Raw genomic sequence first — 21,252 nt, 5'->3', positions numbered from 1 at the left:
CATTAGAACTACTCCCAGCTTAAACTGAGGGGAAACCAGTTGCCACCTTTAAAAGAACGGAGTCCAATCTCTCTCTCCAAAGCAATTCAATAATCAGTGGAAATTGTTGATTTTCTTAATCGAGTTTTTTTTTTTAATGACAACCCATTAAAAGGCATAAACAAAATGAAATGGGGAAATGGAAATTCTCAATGCCTGCTGAAGCAGCTGGGGAAAGACAATGGAAAACCAGGAAGTGAAGGGATTAACCGGTAAATAGGGAAGCCCAACTTCTCCCCAAAGGAAAGAATGGAGAGGCAGAGGGTCACCATCTTGTCCTCCCAGCTTGCCCTTGGTTGGCAACAAATGTTCCAACTGGTCAGCTCCCCCAGTGAATTACCTCCACTGTCCATCCTCTCCTGCCATCATTATTCCCCATGAAGCCGTACTCTTCTGACTGGCCATCAGTTCTGCCTGGTGACTCCCCTGAAACTGTTGCTATGGCTTCCTCCTTCCCAGAAAAAAGAAAACCCACCCAAGGTCAAGGGCAAGACTATGAGAACTTGGGAAATGCCAATGTGGTGTGGTGGAAAGAACACTGGAAATGTAAGGCCCGAGGTGCTTCTTGATCTCAGTTTTGAAGGAAACAAGGGATTCTAAGAGATGTAGGTAAAAAGAATGTTCAAACCCTGGCCACTTTCCACCTGCATGACCGTGGGCCTGTCACTTAACCTTTCTTAACCAGTTTCCTACTGTCTAAAGTGAGGCATTTTGATTAGATGATCTCTCAAAACTCTACCAGTTCAGATCTACGAATCTCTGATCCCATGACTCCACGTAGGCCTTCTACATCACAATGGCTCACAACCACACCTCCCCTCAACTTTATAAAAGCAGGAGCTCCCTGAAACGAGACCATCTACAATCTGGCCTTCTGAGTATTCTTTACACATAACCCTCCATCTCCCATTCCCCTGCCTTTGCACTGGCTGTGCCTCACACCAGGAACACAATTCTTTTTACTTACATATCCCTTGTTTCCTTCAAAACTCAGTTCAAGTGGCACCTACATTGCCCTTCCTGATCCTCTGAGTTGTTATTTTCCATTCTCCTTGTATTTATTTTGAATTTACATATATATATATATATATATATATATATATATATATATACACACACACACACATACACACACACATATATAGTGTGCATATATTATCCATGTGTATATATACATATATATGTGTGTATGTATACATATATATGGGAAGCTAGGTGGCATAGAGGATAGAATGCTAGGCCTGTGGTCAGGAAGACTCATCTTCCTGAGTTCAAATATAGCCTCAGATATTTACTAACTGTGTGACCCTGGGTAAGTCACTTAACCCTGCTTTCCTCAGTTTCCTCATCTGTAAAATGAGCTGGATGAGGAAATGGCAAACCATTCCAGTATCTTCATCCCAAATGAGGTCACAAAGAGTAGGACACAACTAAAACTACTGAACAACACAAATACATACACATACACATGCATTTTGTCTCCTCCCATAGAATGTAAGCACCTGGAAGCCAGAGACTATTACATTTTTGTCTCTGTGTCCCTAGCAAGTAGCACAAGTCATTTTATTGCTATGAGTCTTGGTTTCCATAAAACAATGGTATTGAGATATATTAGGGGTTCTTAACTTTTTTTTATGTCATAGGCCCTTCTGGTGACAGTCTGGTGAAGCCTATGGACTCCCTCTCACAATAAGGTTTTAAATCCTTAAAATAAAATACGAAGGATTAGATAGAACAGAAACCAATTCTGTTGAAATATAATTATCAAAATATTTTGTTAAAAACAAGTTTGTGGACCCTTGTACTAGATAATCTCTTCCAACTTCATCATGCTATAATTTTGTTTCCTCAGTAGTTCTAGAAAAGGAATCCTCCTTCATTAAAGGTGCCTCTACCTGATTGTGGTCTGCAGGTGATGCCGATTCTCAAAGGTCATGCCAGTGGAGTGTGAGTTCTTTAAACCTTATGAAGGTTAAAAAGGGTTTGAATGGGAACCTCTTGCCAGAGGGTAACTGTTTTGAGGACCAGCTTGGATAAGCTCAGAGATGTTCATCACTATGGTGACCACAGGGTGATTAATATTTCAGATGCTGCAATTTTCAAAGCCCTTCTGAGTGTTTATGGTTGTGATCTCCATTGGTGGACAGAGCCCTCACAATGTCAAAAATCACAGGTCCTTAAGTATTGAAATAAGTATTAGTCCTACCTACCCAGTCTATCATGGAGACTGTTTTGGGTTTTGGCCAGGAGACAGCAGTGGGGATTCAGAACATTGCTTCCTACAGTGTTGTATATTTCCAGGATGGAAAGTCCACCCCTCCAATACAGACCAGCAACTCCATAAAAGTGCTATACAAATGCAGAATATCATTATTATTATCATAATCAAGAAAGACATACAGGGAGAATGAGAGGTCAGGGACACAGGTATGATAGGAAACGTACAAAGAATCACAGCTACCAAAGAAGTGAACAGAGGGGATTAGTGAAGTTCATCTTTGAAATAGAAACAAACACAAGCTAAGACATCTGTTTTGCGAGGATGTGATGTAAAATTTAGTAACAGTAACATTCTTATTTAGTAACAAGAAACAGGGAAGTTCTCTTAAGGCATGTACACATGCACACATACCCCTCAACATTTTTTTTTTTGCTGTGAAATATAGAAATGATATAAATAATATAAATATTTTCTTATATTTCTTATCTATATAAATTATTCTTTTTTGCCCTAAAAGCTGTACATGTGAGGTAGAAAAAAAAATACCCTGTCTGAGTTTCTCTTAAAGCGCCAGAATGGGAAAAGCAATCCCCTTAGTTGGGAGAGTTCCAGTGTGCCAATTCTGAGGCAGAGACAGGCAGGGCAGGGAGAAACATGGGAAAGGATGTTAACAAGTGGGGAGAGAGTGTTACCAACAACTGCTTCATGTGTATTTTGGTGCCTGTCCCTCAGCCATCACTTGCCTGTTGCTTACAAGTCAGCCTGAAGACCATCCTGTCTATCATCACTGTGCCCTTAGAGGGTGTTCCTCGGCCTTCCCCACTAATTCTATTTGGGGATGGGGTCATCCATCATCATAGTAGCAGCTCAGAAGGAGTGTGATGAGAGTGGATGGGGATAGGTGCACTAAGCATCTCAACTCCCTTTTCTGATCCCACCCTTCCTACTTGGTGAGTCCAAGTCATAAACTTCAGGTGAAAGGCTGATGAGGTGAAACAGGACTTGGGGCTTTTGATGGGCTGGATAGAGCAAGAGGGAACCCTGATGTGGAAACTTGTCAACGGTGGAGGAGGGTGAGAGATAAATGTTGAGAAATAATCTGTGTAGACTTTTCCCCTGCTGGAGGAAAAACATAAAAACCTCCTACCCCTCAGCTTCTCTTCTCCTCCACTCATGCTACTGGTTGGTTTGACGTCTACCAATAGTGTCCATCTACTTCAAGATCTCATTGAGAAGCTAGTTCTGCTTACTGTTTCATCCCATCCTCCCAAACACCCAACCACCATCTACCCAACTATGTACTGCTGTCACATGGTAGGACTTTGGCTCCTGGATTCTCCAGAGTAGGTCACCAGGGCAGAAGCCCTTCTGCTTCCTGTCATGAAAGTTGCTTTTCTAGGTGGTATCAAGTACACTTTAGATGCTTATGCTCCTCTTAAGGATTACGTTAATTTCCTGGCTTCAACCAAGGCTGGAATCTCCATGGGGTGGGTGGGTGGGGGTAGGTGGGGGAAAATGAGAAAGAGAAGAGGAGAAAGAAGCTGACCTGGCCTTCCTTTTCAGAGGGTCAGGTACTTCCCACTTCCCTAAAGCCGATCTGAGAGAAATGAGCATATGAACTCAGACATACGAACATTTCAAGGTCCTAATTCTGGACAAATAATTTTCCTTAGCTTATTGAGTGGCTTTTGATCTGTTGTGGCATAAGATAGATGTGCTTCAGAGCTCGAGGAGACCTTAGAGATCATTTAGTCCAATCCATTCATGTTACAGATGAGGAACCTGAAGCCCAGAAAGGGGCAGTGATTTGCCCACTGTCATACAGGTAACAAGAAGCCAAGCATGGATCTGCACCCAGGTCCTCTTAACTCTAAATCTAAGACCCCTTCCTCTCTACAAGTCTGTCTCTCCTATACCACTCAATCTAAATAAGAGCTTTTGCCTTGATTGTAGCCATTAGTAAGTGAAGGACATTTGCAACTGGCATCAGGGTGCCCAGCTTAGCCAAAGTTCTCACGTACTAACAACGACCAGATTAAAAAGCTTGAGAACAGAAACAAAAGTAGAACTTGTGAATTAGCTATTTTGTCCATTAGACTGTGAGCTCCTTGAGGGCAGGGACTATCTTTTTTTGTATCTCCAGCACTTAGCAGAGTGCCTGGCACATAGTAGGTACTTAATAAATGTTTATTGATTAACTGACTTGCTGTTCACATCAGAATGGATGAGTGTACACACACACATACATCTGCACATATAAAGTCATTCTTGCTCCATCACACTCATGTATACTCCCATTAAATATAAGTTCCTTAGTCCCCAGTGCCTCACACATGATATACATTTAATTAACATTTACATTTGAGGTTTGGACCAGTGCTGTTACAATAGTAACTGGCCTTACTGAGCCTCAGCTGTCTCTACTGATACAGCCCAGAACCCACAATAATTTAATCTTTCAGGAGAGGGCTCACCACTTTTGTCTGCTTTAGCTCTGGGCTGGGAAGTAGACCTCTCCAAGACAAATCTCCAATGTACAATCTTCCCCTCCCTCTCTGGTAACATATGAGAAAAAAAGGCCTAAGGACAAGGAAATGTTAAGGTCATTCTACTTCCCTAGAGAGAGTCTACAGGATTCCACCTTCATTGGGAAAGCTCGGGAGAGAAAAGTCAATATTCATCTTTCAACAGCATGGCACAGTAGGAAAAGTGTTAAGAGGACCTGGGTTCAAATCCTAGCCCTGCCATTTTGTGACTTTGGGTAAATAACTGAATTTCTCTGGGACTCAGTTTTCTCATCTTTAAAATGAGAAGGTTGGACTAAATGACCTCTCAGGTTACTTCCAGGTTTAAATCTATAACTTCTGAAGACAATACATCACAAAAGATAACTACCCATGGTTTCCCATCACATACCCCAAGGTGCCACCATCAAAGATGGCCACCTGGTGGCTGGGCACTAGGGTATTTATCTTCCTTGGAGTCTTTATGAAATGGGGCTGTAGATCAGAGGAAGTATGCAGAAATAAAGTTATAAAAATAAAATTAGACTTAGGGGCAGCTAGGTGGCACAGTGGATAGAGCACTGGCCTTGGAGTCAGGAGGACCTGAGTTTAAATCTGGCCTCAGTCACATAACACTCACTAGCTGTGTGACTCTGCCCAAGTCACTTAACCCAATTGTCTCACCAAAAAAAAAAATAAAAATTAGACGTTTTTTTTGTGTAGATGATTTCCAGTTTGGAGGTTGTTCAAGGTCAGAGGCAACTCCTCTCCTCAAGGCTCTCTCCTCAAAAATTTGGGTGATATAGTAAGAGATCAAACCAGGTCCCTGGCAAGGTCACCCCAAACCAGAAGGTGGGAGGATGCAGTATAACATTATTGCAAACCCAGCTAATGATGCTTGAGGAAGGCATTGACTCATCCCAGTCAGGCTCTCCTTTCTTTCCCATCAGCAACTGGCTTCCTTTCCTTTCTCAGTATGGAATTGCATCCCAGTATGGTATTTTCCCATAACTAGATTGAACTTTAGGGGTCATCTAGCCTTGAATAGGAACATTTGCTACAATATCACTGCAAGCGGTCATTTACCTTGTACTGACAGGGAGCTTACCTTCCAAGGCAGCCACTTGTAGACGGTTCTAGCTGTCAGGAATTGGTTTTTTTTTTTTCCCGATGTGAATTTTTTTCTTAGAAAGGGCCCAGGGCTCAGGTTTGTAACTGAAACCTCCCTTGACATAATGTCATCTTCCATTGACTCCCAGTATTTGCAGGCCACTAAGCTATTCAGGGTCATCTTTGCATCTCGCACTTAATATGGCTAAAATCTCCCTCTCTGTGACTTCTACCCAATTCTCTCAGTTCAGCCCTCTGGGGATTCTCTTGACTACTCAAGCTCCAATCCTCATTCATTCCAGACATGAAGAGGGAAAAGCATCCTCCCCCTCCCCCTTGCCACCCTTATCCTCCTTGTTTTTTCCCCTTTTCTCTAGTCTTCCAACCTCATTTCATCACACTATCTCCCAACTAATGAAATGGGATACTTTGGCGCATCACGGACACTGACACGTGGTGGACCTTGAGGTCCCATGTGTCCTCATTCCTCCTCAACAAGTTTGGAGCATGAAGATTATGGAGGAGTTAATGGTTACAGCCAAGGTAGAAAGAGGAAGGAAGGTGTGGGGAGTGGGCAAGCATACATCCAGGTGCACACACTCAACAGTGTGGTTGTGGGGGGTCAGTGTGCTTAGAGTGGAAGCTGGGCCAGTAGGAGAGTGTAACAGGTCAGGGATGTCTCTAGCCCAGCTCAGCATCCTCAGACTGGGGAACCTGGACCTACTGCTTACACGTGTAGGCCAACTCCTCCTGTACGCACTGCTGGCATTCAACATAGCAGCACCATTGCACGTGGCAATGGCAAGAGAAGGCCACGAGGCGGCTCTGGGTGTTGTAGCCCCGACCACAGCACAGACTGTCACAGCTGGCCTCCCGGGAGCAGGCCCGCCCTGCTGTGCCCGGAGAGTACTTGCTGGGCCGGCAGAAGCTAGGCGAGTCATCGATGTACACCAGGTCGCCGGGCCGAGGGGCTGTGCCTTTGGCTGGGCGGCTGGACCTCGGGGGTGCCCACAGCTCCAGGCGCCCCAAGGCTTCGTTGGTGGTGCTGGAGACCTTGACGGCGGAGTCATAACGTAGCTTTAGCAATTGGCCCGTCTCCCGGAAGGGGGAGAGCTGCTTCCAGCAGGTCCTCACGGCACAGGAGCCGGAGACGCCATGACATTTGCATGTGGTCTTCAGACCATTCCTCACAGCCTGGGTGGGAAGGGAGAGAGAAGACTCCCTGTTAGCCTGGGCCAGGGCCTGGGCCGGGGGCTACCTCTCCCACTGATGGAGCCTCCCTCACCTTCCTCCTCTGTCCTAACACACCCTCCTATATCCCCCTAACATTCTCTGAAGAAATCATATTACCACTCTCTAGGTGGTAATGAGAGAGACTAGGAAGGGAAATGGAGGAAAGAAAGATAGAGGGAAAAGAGAAAGGAGAAACTCCTTTCAAGGCTCAGCTCAGGTGCGTCAACCTCCAGGAAGCCTTTACTGATCTCCTTTGTTGGTGGTGGCCTCCTTCCTCAACTTACCTTATATTTATTAACATGTCCCTCAGAGGAATGTAAGCTCCTTGAGGGCAGAAACTTTTTTCATTAATAGAATTACATATTTAGAACTGGAAGGGGTTGTAGAGGTCATCTGGTATAGTCTCCTCATTTAACAGACGACCTTGGGAATGGCAAAATGACCTTTTCAAGGTTACATAGGTAGTAAGTATCAGAACTAGGATATTGAGCCCAGTTCACAGGGTCATCAATCTTTAGCAAGAAGGAATCTCCAGAGTCATCTAGTCCAACATCCTTATTTTAGACACCAGGAAACTAAGGCCCAGGAAATTAAGTGACTTGCTTGAGGTCATACATGTACTAAGGGTCAGAGGTGAGATTTGAACCCAGCTCCTCTGCCTCCAAATCCCAGGGCTCTTTCCATGGCAACCATAATATCTCTCTATTGTTGTCTCTCTGTCCCCAGTGCCTAGTGCAGTGCCATATGTATAAGTGCTTAAGGAATGCTTGTTAAATTTATTTGATAAAGGCTAAGTGGAAAAAAGGGGGACTTTCTAGAGAATTATCTCTAGATCTCAAACCTATAAAAGGAGCATAATTGAAATTTCCCCTGAAATAAACTGCCTCCCTTCCTTCCTTTTTCTACCTCAAATCCTGCCCCTAATCATAGGATCATAGGATTTTCAGCTAGACGAAACCTTAAATAAAGATTAGCTACTTATTAGGCAATGAGGTGACTCAGTGAGTAGAGACTTGGAGTCAGGAAGATTTGAGTTCAAATCCTGTTTCAGACATTTTACAAGCTGTGTGACCTTGGTAAGTCATTCTCAGACTCAGCTTTCTCATCCGTAAAATGGGGATAATAATTGTATCTATCTGCGGTTATGATAACCTAAGAAAGCACTTTGCAAATCTTAAGTGCTTAAAGTGTTGTTGGTCAATCACGTCCGACTCTTTGTGACCCAATTAGGAGTTTTCTCAGCAAAGATACTAGAAAGGTTTGCCATTTCCTTCTCTAATTCATTTTTACAGATGAGAAAACTGAGGCAAACAGGGTTAATTGGGGTTTTCTTGGCAGAGATACTGGAATGGTTTGCTATTTCCTTCTCCAATTCATTTTACAGATGAGGAAACTGAGGCAAATAAGTTAAGTGACTTGCCTGGGTCACACAGTTAGTAAAGGTCTGAGGCTGGATTTGAATTCAGGTCCTCTTGACTCCAGACCTGATGTTCTATCCACTGTGCCACCTGGCTGCCCCTAAAGTGCTCTATGGGTGCTACCATCTCTTCATCTAACAAAGGAGAAAACTGAGGCCCAGAAAAGGAAAGTGATATATCCAAGATCTCTAAGTCATATAATTTAAAACCTGCTCCTCTGACTCCAAACCCAAGGCCTTATCCATGATACAGCCTGCACCACAAATTGTGTATTGGGAGGAGGGTGCAGTGAAGCTATTCATAAACATACATCATCCAAATAATACCAAAGCTGCCTTCCACTCTCTGCCTATTACACAATTGCTATGATGAAGTGAAGCAATTTAGGTCATTGCTGGTTCCTAAGCCAGCTCTCAGTTTGTCCTGGGAGAGCTCGGTGGGAGAAGGTCCTGCTAATAGGTATTGATGCTCAGCTGTTCGGTCCTATGCTCAGGGGAGACTGAGGCTGCCCTGTGGGGGGATGCCCACCTTGATACCCATGTTGGTATTGTGGGCATCCATCCGGGCACGAAGGTCCTTGCTTCCCTTCTTGGATCCCAGGAAGTTGCTGAGGAATTTGGTGCTGTATTTGAGGTTGTCCCCACACACACCCCACTGCCAGGCCTGGCGGTTCTCCATCAGGAGAGTCATCGCAGGTACAGCGTTCCATTCGGCCTGCACTGCAGGCCCGGGCCAATGCATGGGTGAGGGCTGCTGAGGACACTGCATACAGGAATGCCGTCTCCTTGAAACCTGTACCAGAAAGGGAGGAAAGAGGCAGGAATAGAGAGGGAGAAAGAGGAAAGGCTGAGGTCCCAACAGTGAATACTGTCTGGCCCTCTTGGAGCCCTGAGTGACAGCAGAATCGACTATCAGAGTAGTAATAGATTGTAGAGATCTGGGACAACTAACCAACCAATTGGTCAATCAATAAACATTTATTAAGCACTGTGTGCTAGACTCTATGCTAAGTGTTAGGGATACAAAAAGAGGCAAAATACAGTCCCTGTCCTCAAAGACCTCCTAATCTAATGGGTGAGAAACAAGCAAAAAAAAAAAGTATGAACAAGCTATATACAGGATAAATAGGAAATAATTAGCAGAGGGAAGCCACTAGAATTAAGAGGGGTTGGGAAAGGCTTCCCAGACATTGGGGACAGTCTCATTTTACAGTGACCCAGAGTGGAAGGGACTTGTCGGTGGTCGAACAGCAAGTTGGCAACAGTTGGGGCATGTGAGACCTCAACTAGAACACTGAAAATGCTTCCCTGTCACCCGTCTCCCCTTCTCTTGAGACATGACATAGACCAAATGTGCAAATTCCATCTCTCCAGGGTTTTTTGGTTCAAAGAGGAAGTATTTGAATCTAAACCCTGTAAAGATGGAATAACAGCCATAAGTAGGGTCACTACTGGTCCGGATCTGCCAGCGGAGATTCCTTCCAAAGGTCTCTGTCTTCTACTTTGGCTATGATGTTCTTGAGGCTTGAAGGTTGAGAGGCAGCCCCACTCCCTACCACCTCTTCCAGGAAGCCTTCTCTGAGTCCTCCTGTGTTGGTAAAGCCCTTTCTTCTGTACCACTTTTTTTTTTAAGACAACTTGTCTGCATGCAGCTTTACCTATGTTTATGTCTTATCCTCCTACTAGACTGTAAGCTCTTTGAGGGAAGGGAGAATGCCTTATAATTATACTTTGTATCTTTGTCTTAAAATTGCCTTATAATTATATTTTGTATCTTTGTATACAAAGTATACTTTGTATCAGCACTTAAGTATGATCTGTACAAGACAGGTACTTAGCAAATTTAACATTTCAAATAATAATAACTAAATTTTAATTGAATTAATAAATAGCCCAGCTAATTATTAAATTGATTAATTTAAATTTAATTGAATAATAATTAAATTTTAAATAATAACTTCTAATTTTAAATTAAAGTTGAAAGGACTTCACTGGCATTCTTGTTCAACCCATCTCAAAAGAAGTCCTTGTCAAGAATGAGAAGTATGGGTACCTATCAACTGAGGAATGGCTGGACACATTTTGGCATCTAAATATATTATTATGTTGTAACAAATGATCAAAAAGATGATTTCAAAGGATCTTGGATGGCACGAACTGATGCGAAGTGTTGTGAGCAGAACTAGGAAAACAATTTATACAAGGACTATAACCCTATAATTGAAAATATCTTTGAAAGACTTAAGAACTCTGATCAAAGCAATTACCAACCAGGTCTCCAGAGGACCCATGAAGGCAAAAGATCTCAAGTACCTTGTATATGAGAGGTAATATATTTAAGGTACAGAAGGAAACACATTTTTTGAAATGACTACTATGTGGATTTGCTTTACTTGACTATACTTATAGTCACAAGTGGTTGGTATTTTTCTCTGTTTTAGATTGGGGTGAAAAGCAAGCAACAGTGATGTAAAAAAAAAGGCCATTGAAAACTTTCTTTTAAATGCAGGGAGAAATAGAAGAGAATTCAGAAGGAAGCACAGACTAACAGGGCAGTTTTGAAATTGATACGTGGGGGGCAGTTAGGTGGCATAGTGGATAGAGAACTGGCCCTGGAGTCAGGAAGTCCTAAGTTCAAATCTGGCCTCAGACACATAATACTCACTAGCTGTGTGACTCTGGGCAAGTCACTTGACCCCAATTGCCTCACCAAAAAAACCCCCCAAAAAACAAACAAACAAAATGGACTTTATTACATACTTTAAAAAAAGTAAGTGATGAAGATTCATGGTTTCATATAATATCCTCTTTTTGAATTCTGCTATATGTATGTAAATGCTTGTTTTATTGATGTTTAAATTCAGAATTTTAAAAAATTTAAAAATAATAGATTTGGGAGAAAAAAAGGATGGGAATTGAATAGGGGATCCCACTGAGATTACTTTCTATTTACAAAACATATGTGTATATTCCACCTTCTATAGGAAGCCTTCCCTAACCCCTCTTAATTCTAGCACTTTCCCCCTTTTAAATGATTTACTATTTATCCTATATATAATTTTCTTTGTATATATTTGTGTGTGTATGTGTTGTCTCATCCATTAATTGTGAGCTCCTAGAGGGCAGGGATTATCTTTTGACTCTTTTCATATATTGCTTAGCACAGTGCCTGGCACATTGTAGGTACCTAATAAATATTTATTGAATGAATGTGTATATGTATATGTATATACATGCATACACATACTGTATGTGTTATATATGTATATTTTATATATGCATGTATATTATATATATTATTGTATGTATATACATATACACATATAAAGATATTTACATACACACATATACAGTCTCCTTTGTCCCCTATACCCATTATTCTCACTCTTATCATTCTACTTGTGTTATTATTCCACTTAAATTAATACTCTGGTATCCTGGAAAAACTATTAGACTGAGATTCACTGGACTGGAATCACAGGATGTCAGAGCTGGAAGGGTCTTTAGAGACAATCTGGTCTAACCCCTTAATGTTACAGAGGAGAAAACTGAAGCTCAGAGAAGAGAAATGATTTGTCCAAAGTCACACTTACATATACACACATGCATGTATATATAAATACGTGCACACATATCTGCATGTATATAATATATATATAACACATATATGTTTATATGCTTACAAATAAGTATGCAATACAACATATAAATGTTATGTTTTAAGTCTAAATGTTATTATCCCCCCAACATATTCATTTTTCAGGGAAGGAAACAGAAGCCCAGAAAGGGTATATGACCTGCTCAAGGATAAGCAGCCTTACAATAATATAATAATTATTATATTACAACATGTAATATTGTATATTATAATTATTGTAAGCATTATATAATATGTTGTTATGCATGATTGCCCAATTATTTGCATGGCCTTCCTCCAGTAGAATGTGACCTCCTTGAGGGCAGGGACCATGTTTTTACCTTTGTTTGGATTCTTAGCACTTACCACTGCACCTAAGTGCTTTAAAAAATGCTTGCTTATTGGCTGAAGGAAGCACTTACCTCTTTTCAGGAGCGTTGTTCTCCCCTCCAAACTACAGTTCCAGCGCTCATGGCGGAATTGGGCCTGGCACTCAAGGACACCCAGGTGCACAGCATCATACAGGGTCTCAGCTAGGCCCGGCTCCCGCCGACATAGCTGCTTTTGCTTGCGGGAAAGCTTCAACAGGTCACACTGCTTCAGGTGGGCTCTGCTTTGCAGGGGAGCCGTGGCTGAGCTTACTCCAGGGAAAGGAGTCAGAGCTTCTCTTCCTGTCAGGCTAGTGGAAGCCGGGGGAATAAAAAAAAAAAAAAGAAACAATCTTGGTTAAGTCCTACAAAGAGAAGGGAATGAGTAAAGTAGCACCAGTCTGGGGACACTCGGCAGTGGTGGTGTTGTGGAAAGAGCCTTGGAGCACGGGTTCGATTCCCTGCATTACCACTTCTTAGCTGCTTAGACTTGGGTAAGTCATTATATCTTGCTGAGGTATCTGCTCTCTGAAAAAATGTGTGTGTGTGTGTGTGTGTGTGTGTGTGTGTGTGTGTGTGTGTGTAATAATACTTAGATTTAAAGAATTATATATAGAGTATCAGTATTATGGGTAGAGAAGTAACCAAGAAGGTAGTAGATAGAGAGCTAGCCTTGGAGTCAGAAAGACTTGGGCTCAAATACCTTCTTTTGACACCTACTAGCTTAATGCTCATTAACCTTTTGTGCCTGAGACAACCATCTAAGACAATAAGTTACAGATGAGTTGCCAATATGAATTGGAGGAGGTTCCACTCTAAGAGTTATTATATTGATGAAAGCATAGGTCCAGCCTCCTAAAATATTATCGTGGTTGAGATGGAATGGACTTCCCTAAGAATAAGCTTCAAACCTGGTGGGCTGTTACTTCTGAAAGTATTAGTCCTTTGTAGCCCAGGCTCTTGATGCCTTTCTCAATGTAGAACATTTATTTGTCAAGTTCCTTTTCCGCCATGTTCATCCTGATCCTTTCCCTTTCAGGGTTTCTTCCCCATTACACAGATGAGAAGACTGAGGTTTAGGGAGTGAAGATAATTTGTGCAAGGACACACCTTGGCTGTAGAGATGGAACTAGAACACTAACTCAAACTGCATCTCCTCACTGAGGTCAGATTTGATTAGCCCAAAGTCATAAGATTATTAAATTGGGAGAGACAGTAGAAATAACTCTGGAATGGGAATCCATTGACCTAGGTTCTGGTCCTCGCTCTGCCACTAATTAGCTATATGATTTTGAGCAAGTCATTTCCATTCTCTGGGCTTCAGTTTTCTTTTCCAGATTATCTCTAAAGGCCCTTCCAGAATTGACAACCTGTGATTCAAGTCCACTGAATCTAAGTCTAGTAGCCTTTCCAGAATATCAGAGTATCAATATAAGTGGAGTAACAACAGGAGAAACAATATTAGTGGGAATGGTAAGAACGGGCGTGATAGGCTTAAGGGAAAAGGAGACTGACTGTCTCTTGAAGGCTGGAGATAAGGTTAGATATATGACTTTTAATGGTCTAATAATTGCTTGTATCCCCCAGCTAGGCTCCTTGAATGTTGGGATCTGTCTTCTTACGTGCTCCTTCTCCCTTCCTTCCATAATGCCTAGCACAGTACTGATCACACAGTGGGCCCTCAATAAGTTCTGGCATGAATAACTGAATTGATAGACTTAAGCATTTCAGCCCCATTCCTTTCTTCTGAAGCAAAATACTGGAAAAGTATAAGACAAACTGGATTCTAGCACTAGTAGGTCCTATAGCAATTGGAACAGGCCTAGACTGGCTAAGAAAAGCCCTAGAAGGTGAGCCAAACATTCAGACAGGTCCTATATCCTTGTAGTCTCTCATTTCATCACCTCTTCCCATTCCTCATCACCATCAAGATCATAACCTATGTGTATAAGTACTGAAGGGACATGGAATAAAGACAGGATCAGAGTGGATGAAGGTCATGGAAGACCTCAGAGGACGTCAATTTTGAACTGGTCCAATTTATTTTTGCAGCACTACCTCATCCATTCCATTTCTGGATAGCTCCAACTATCAGAAAGCTTTTTCTTATACTGAACTGAAAATGAAGTTCTTCACACTGTAGCTTCTATCCCCTGCTCCTTCATCTGCTGTCTGGGCCCAAACAAAGAAAGGAATGTTGGGCCTGTTATTTCACTGGAAGTTCCCAGCAAAGAAATTCCTTTATCAATGCAGCCCTGGGACACCTTCTCTGCAATTTATAGTCTTACAAAGTTGTGTATCAGAGGTTGAATGATTTACCCAAGGCTCAAGTATGTATTGGAGGTGGGACTTGAACCCAGATCTTCCTGGCTTTGAGGCCAGCTCTCTATCCTTTATGCTATGCCGCCCCAGCAGAATCATTCTAAATCCATCTGCTTGATACCCCTCTCCATCCTGGTTACCCTCTTATGGGTACAATCTAGCTTTTGCCTTTAAAAAAATATGGTACCTAGAATTGAACATGCTTCAGCTGTGGTCTGTTCAGGGCTGAATACAGTGGAACTATTACTATTTCCCTTGCTGGAAAAGCTATCCTTCTTTAATACAGACTGAGCTTGATTGCATTAATTTTTTTTTTTTGGTGGCTGGATTATGGTACTGCTTCATTTTGACCTTGGGGTCCACTAAAACCCTCAAATCTTTTTCACATGAACTGTTATAGCCCTATTTTTTTTCTTTTTTTAAATTTTTAGGCAATTGGGGTTAAGTGACTTGCCCAGGGCCACACAGCTAGTAAGTGTCAAGTGTTTGGTGTGAGGCTGGATTTGAACTCAGGTCCTCCTGACTTCAAGGCCAGTGCTCTATCCACTGTGCCACCTAGTTGCCCCAACCCTATTTTTTTCTTGTACTTATACAACTGATTTTAAAAATCTAAGTGCAGGGCTTTCCATTTGTGAGAAACAGCATGATTTAGTAAAAGAGATGTTGAAGCCAGAAGATCTGGGTTCAAGTGCTAGCTTGGAATGATCTGTGTGACTTTGGCCAAAGCATCTGACCTCCCTGGGTCTCAATTTTCTCATTTGTAAAATATGGATAAATAATTATTATGATATCTCCCTCACAAAGTTGTTGTAAGAAAAGGGCGTGTTAGTAAATGCTTAATAATTAGCTTTTAGGTCTAATCTGCATAATTAGCATTATCTCTATCACTTTTAAAAGTCTAAACAATGAATAAAACAATAAATTGAGCCCTGATTTATAGTCTTTTTGGTATAAATGCCTACACTGAAAATTTAGCAATCAGTTCAATGGAGTTGAGCTGGCTCCCTTGTATACCTCTGATTAATGCACCTAGAGAAATGTGAAAATATTTTTATTATCACTTTATTTGTAGCAGCTTCTACAAGATAATTCATCTGTGTGGGAGCTGGAGGAAACCTGAGGGCTGTCACAGGGGAAACCGAGTCCTCAGGATATTGAAAGCAAGACTACCTGAATGCCAGGAGTCCACGTGAGAGATCAGGAGATATGGTGAGATGTTACGTGCAGGCATGCAGCATGGCCCTTCCTCTTTTTGCTTTTGCAAGTGTTTTGCCTTGGATTGCCTGATGCTCTAGAATATCCAGTTCCCATTCTATCTAACCCTTTGCAAAACTTTAATGAGTTTTAATAAATCATGTGACCTTTGAAAAGGCACTTGTCTTTCAAATGAGGCTGGTGGATAGAGAGATTACCCAGGCAAGCAGGTAGGAGGTGGGGGGTAGGCGATCCCAGGTAATTCCTCCCCTTCCCACTTAGAGCATGCTTAGAGTTTTCATTGCTGGTTCCAATGACCACGTGGATGCTGTGGGGCCTCTGTCCAGCTTTATGGTGGCCTGGAGCGGAAAGAATTTTAGCATGATGTAGCCCCATTTAGATGGTGCAGTTGATAGAGCACTGGATTTGGAGTCAAGAATACGTGAGTTCAAAATCCAACCTTTGACACTTACTAGGTATGTGACTCTGGGCAAGTCACTTAACCCCTATTTGCTTCAGTTCTTCATCTGTAAAATGGGGACACACTGGAGAAGGAAATGGCAAACCACTCTAGTATTTTTGCCAAGAAAACTCCATGGACGATATCTATGGGGTCATGTAGAGTTGGACACAACTGAACAGTTGAATAACAACAACAAAGCCCCATGACAGCCTCGGGAGGGACAGGTGCTCCCATCAGTCAAAAGAAGACACAGCTTTTGGCTTTAGTGTCTTGGCTTTGATCCTTCCACGTGGCAAAGAGTACACTGTGTCCCTAGAGTCTCGTGAAAGAGGTGGGGAGACAGGGAGTACTCATTTCCCTCTCCCAAGGGGAGCGTAGACTCAACAAGGCAAGCTTGCGCTAGGGCCTCTGGCCGCCATTTGTGTTTTATGTTTCCTTTCTTGAACAATTGACTGAACACATTTCACCAGGTGGACGTGTCCAGGCTTGGAGGTGACTTTGTCAATTTAAGAGGTCCAGGGGTCCAGACAGGTACCAGGAGTGTTTTCCAAGGTGAAATGGTAAATGTACTGATAACTGGCCACTGGTCCCCAGTGGCTCCGGAGCAGAAAGTGAGGCTGGTGACTTTGCACAGCCCTCCCTCACTTAAATCCAATTCACTTGCAAATCATGGCATCATCTTCCTGATGCCATGGTCCTCTTGGAGAATGAAGGACAAACCACCACAAAAATTAACAGTCCTGAAGATGACTTTGTGTTCTGATGAGATTTGAGTATTAGCCTCTGTTGCTTGTAACAGTATTGATAAGTTGTTACTGAATCCTATTCTGTTCACCCATGCTTGCAAGTTTTTTATATTTAGCATTTCTTGAGTGGTAGGAATTAACAATCGCTCCCCTACTTAATTTATATTATATGTTGAGTATCTTTTGCTACTCCTCCCCCCTCTAGAGGCTCTAGACATGAACTATAGCCTAAAATCTCTTCTGGGGAGTTGGGGAGAGGGTGTAAATGAGCTGAAGAGAGTAAAAACAAGGGCCCTAAGCCCTCTCAATACTGGAAGGCTGCTCCATGACTGAATCCAGGGCAATGACATGTCTGAATCCAGAGCAGAGAAGGACGAGTACTCTGGTCCCTCGGGCTCAGGAGAAGTTCCTCAAGGTTAAATATTGTTGGCTAAAGCCATGTTGAGATTTCAATAATTTAAAAAATAGCTAACATTTATAGACCACTTTAAGGTTTGCAAACTGCTACTAACATATTCTGTCTCATTTGACCTTCCCAACAACTGTGTGAGGTAGATGTGATTATTAGCCCTATTTTGCAGGTAAGGAAACTGAGCTAGAAGCAGGATTCAAATTTAGGACATCAGGACTTTAAAACCAGTACCTGATCTTTCTGTGCCATCTAGCTGCCTCTCAATATTTCATAGCGATATCCTATTTTCTTTCCATACTCCTAGGTCCTGCAATAGATAGGGTGCTGGGTTTGGAGTCAGCAAGACTTGTCTCAGACACCTGCTGGTTGTGTGATCCTGGGCAAGCCATTTACCTTCTGTCTATCTCAGTTTCCTCAGCTGTAAAACAGATATAATAATAGTATGTACCTCACAACATAGTTATGAAGATTAAGTGATGTAATGTATGTAAGGTGTTCTCTAAACCTTAAAGTGCTATATAAATGTTAGGTATTATTTGTTGTTGTTCAGTCGTTTTTCAGTCCTATCAGTCTCTTCGTGACACCATTTGGGGTTTTCTCAGCAAAGATATTGGAATGGCTTGCCATTTCCATTTCCAGTTCATTTTACAGATGATGAAATTTATATAAACAGGGTTAAGTGACTTGCCCAGGGTCACAAAGCTTATATGTATCTGAGGCCAGATTTTAACTCAGGAATTGAGTCTTCCTGACTCCAGAGCCAGCTCTCTATCCACTGTACCACCTAGCTATCCCATTATCATTATTACATTAATATCAATATTGAGTATGGGCCAAAGCACTTATCACACCATGACCCAACGGAGCTCATGGTGGTAGGAGGAGGAGGAATCCAAAAGTTTCTGACTGAGTACCCTCTAATGAGTAACAGAAATACTGTCTTTGTGAATGGTGCCACAGAAGCACCTAGAAATCTCTACCAAACCACTTGGCTAGCACCCACTGGGGGGAAGATTATATGTTACGCTCCCTTGTTGGTTAATGGATTAAGAAAGTGACAGCCTGCATCTGTAGGTTTGTGGGAAACAGGGCACCGGCTAGGTGTGAACTGTTGTTGCCATGGAATCTTTTTTTTGGGGGGTGGGGTGGGGCTAGGCAATGGAGTTAAGTGACTTGCCCAGGGTCACACAGCTATTAAGTATCTGGTCTGAGACTGGATTTGAACTCAGGTCCTCCTGACTCCAGGGCTGGTGCTCTATCCACTGCGCCACCTAGCGGCCCTGCCATAAAATCTTACATGTCGTATGGGATCCCTACCAAGTAGAGATGCAACCTAAAGCACTGTCACAGATCCTATTATCCAACCTATTCAATTAATTTCCATTTGATCCAACTCATTGCTCTAGCCCTTTAAGATCCCTGTGGATTCCAATTCTATCTAGAAGTCCCAGTTGACATCAGTGTTTTAGAAGTCCCTGTTATCCATGCTTTGTTTCAGAGAAGACCAGTGACATCATGGGGTGATGTCTTGACTTGCGAGTGATTCAAGTGATTGATTTCAGTGAGTAAATTGCGAGTGATTTCAATGAGGCAGAGTTGCACAAAGCTGTAGGCCTCACTCTCTCTTCCAGAGTCACTGAAGTCCACCGTCAAGACAAAAATCAAACCTGGCAATGGCCCAGGATGCAGTGGGTGATGTTGGCATCTTTGATGTCTGACCAAGCTCTGAGTGCTCCGTGGCACCTGCTTCAGCCGTCTCCGAGGCCGCTGGAACAAATTGTTCTCATCCACCCATTGTACTGGGGGAAACCTTCACATGCCTGGGATAGACACCCCTCACTCACCAGCTGAATTGGAGGCCTGTTGGTTACCCTCAACCTGGTTGACCCCGCAGGGACTTTTCCCTCCTCTGAACTCCAGTAGCAACTACTACCTACTGTTGTTGTTGAGACATTTCAGTCATGTCTGACTCTTTGTGACCCCATTTTGGGGTTTCCTTGACAAAGATACTGGAATGCTTTGCCATTTCCTTCTCTAGCTCATTTTACAGATGAGGAAACTGAGGCAAACAGGGTGAAGTGACTTGCCCATGGTCACACAGCTTATAAATGTCTGAAGCTAGATTTGAACTCAGGAAGAGGAGTCTTCTTGACTCTAGGCCCAGAATTCTATCCACTGTGCCATGTAGCTGCCCCATACTTTACAATGCTTTGTGTATATAATGAATTCTCAGGAGAGGCATTTACTGAATAAAGGAATTTTTTTTTATTTTTAACTTTTTTTGGGGGGGCAATTGGGGTTAAGTGACTTGCCCAGGGTCACACAGCTAGTAAGTGTCAAGTGTTTGGTCTGAGGCCGGATTTGAACTCAGGTCCTCCTGACTTCAGGGCTGGTGCTCTATCTACTATGCCACCGAGCTGCCCCTGAATAAAGGAATTTTTAAAAATTAACAAAAATGAAATGAACAAGGCCTGTTCCTGAAGACAGCTCATCCAAACTAAGAACCCATGGGACTCCAAGGCCAAGATATATTCTCTCCTTTCTTTCTTTCTTTTTTTTTTGGTAGGCAATGGGGTTAAGTGACTTGCCCAAGGTCACACAGCTAGTAAGTGTCAAGTCTCTGAGGCCGGATTTGAACTCAGGTCCTCCTGACTCCAGGGCCAGAGCTCTATCCACTGCGCCACCTAGCTGCCCCTACTCTCTTCTCCCTTGAGCTGTTTCTGGAAAGCACTGAGTCTTACTCTTCAGCCACCCTGAGTGTCTCCCCATAACCTTTAGCTACTTTCTTCACAGTGGCAAAGATCCACAGGAATGGATGACCAAGGTCCAGGCTGCCCGTGACCTTCCTCAGCTAAGGCTGACTTGTTGAATGACCACCTTCTCTGCTGCACCGAAGGCAGAAAGACTCACAGGCAGGTGTAGGCCAGGTCTGCCCCCATCCCAGATACCTTCAGAGAACTCCCATGGATGGAATCCACCAGGTGCAGCCAACTCAGTGGGGAGCTAATCTCTAAAACCACCAAGCAGGGACAGATCCTATCGGACTCCATCCCAGCCAGCCATGGCCCTGGGCGGCTATCCCAACCTGAGTGGAGGGAAGGAGCTGGCTAATAATTAAGCTGGGGGCCAATGGGTAAATTTCCAGTCCACTGCTGTCCAAATCAAAACCCTTCCCTGAAACCTGGCAGGAAACCTTCAGTTTCAGGATCCTCGCTTGATCCTCCCCTGGTCCCCAGGAGAAGCCATGGCTCACCTCAACTGACCGGTGCCTACATCACCTGAACTGTCTAAGACATTGATTTCTAGCATGGAAAACCTGGCTGTGGATAGGCTGTGGGCTGGGTAGGGCTACATTCCCCTCTTTGTAGAGAGAATTTGTAAGTAGGGGTGGGACTAGATGACCTCTAAGGTCCCTTACATTTTAAGAGTCTGGGTGTCTGGCCCTTACTCACATTGGACTGTGGCTCAGATGGTTCTGAGGCAAGGAATTGAAAAGCTGATGGGCCCATGAGACTGTGCAATCCAGGAGCACAGTTCAAGAGGCAATCCAGTGAGGAGACATGAGCTCATGTGGCTCCCTTCTATA

General features: G+C 43.0%; 1 protein-coding gene across 1 annotated transcript in view; it reads right to left on the bottom strand.

Annotated features, from left to right (window-relative positions):
- Window positions 1-2,776: 2,776 nt before the first annotated feature.
- Window positions 2,777-21,252, bottom strand: part of WNT9B (Wnt family member 9B) — a 47,713-nt gene continuing 29,237 nt past the window's right edge. The window contains 4 exon segments of the mRNA XM_020997754.2: window positions 2,777-7,068; window positions 9,054-9,201; window positions 9,203-9,317; window positions 12,584-12,840. Of these exon segments, the coding sequence (XP_020853413.1) occupies window positions 6,595-7,068; window positions 9,054-9,201; window positions 9,203-9,317; window positions 12,584-12,840 (994 nt within the window). The 3' untranslated portion in view covers window positions 2,777-6,594.

Source organism: Phascolarctos cinereus, unplaced genomic scaffold (assembly GCF_003287225.1).
Source record: "Phascolarctos cinereus isolate Bilbo 61053 unplaced genomic scaffold, phaCin_HiC Scaffold_5;HRSCAF=322, whole genome shotgun sequence".
In the NCBI taxonomy this organism is placed as follows: domain Eukaryota; kingdom Metazoa; phylum Chordata; class Mammalia; order Diprotodontia; family Phascolarctidae; genus Phascolarctos; species Phascolarctos cinereus.
This window is presented reverse-complemented; position numbering and strand designations above follow the sequence as displayed.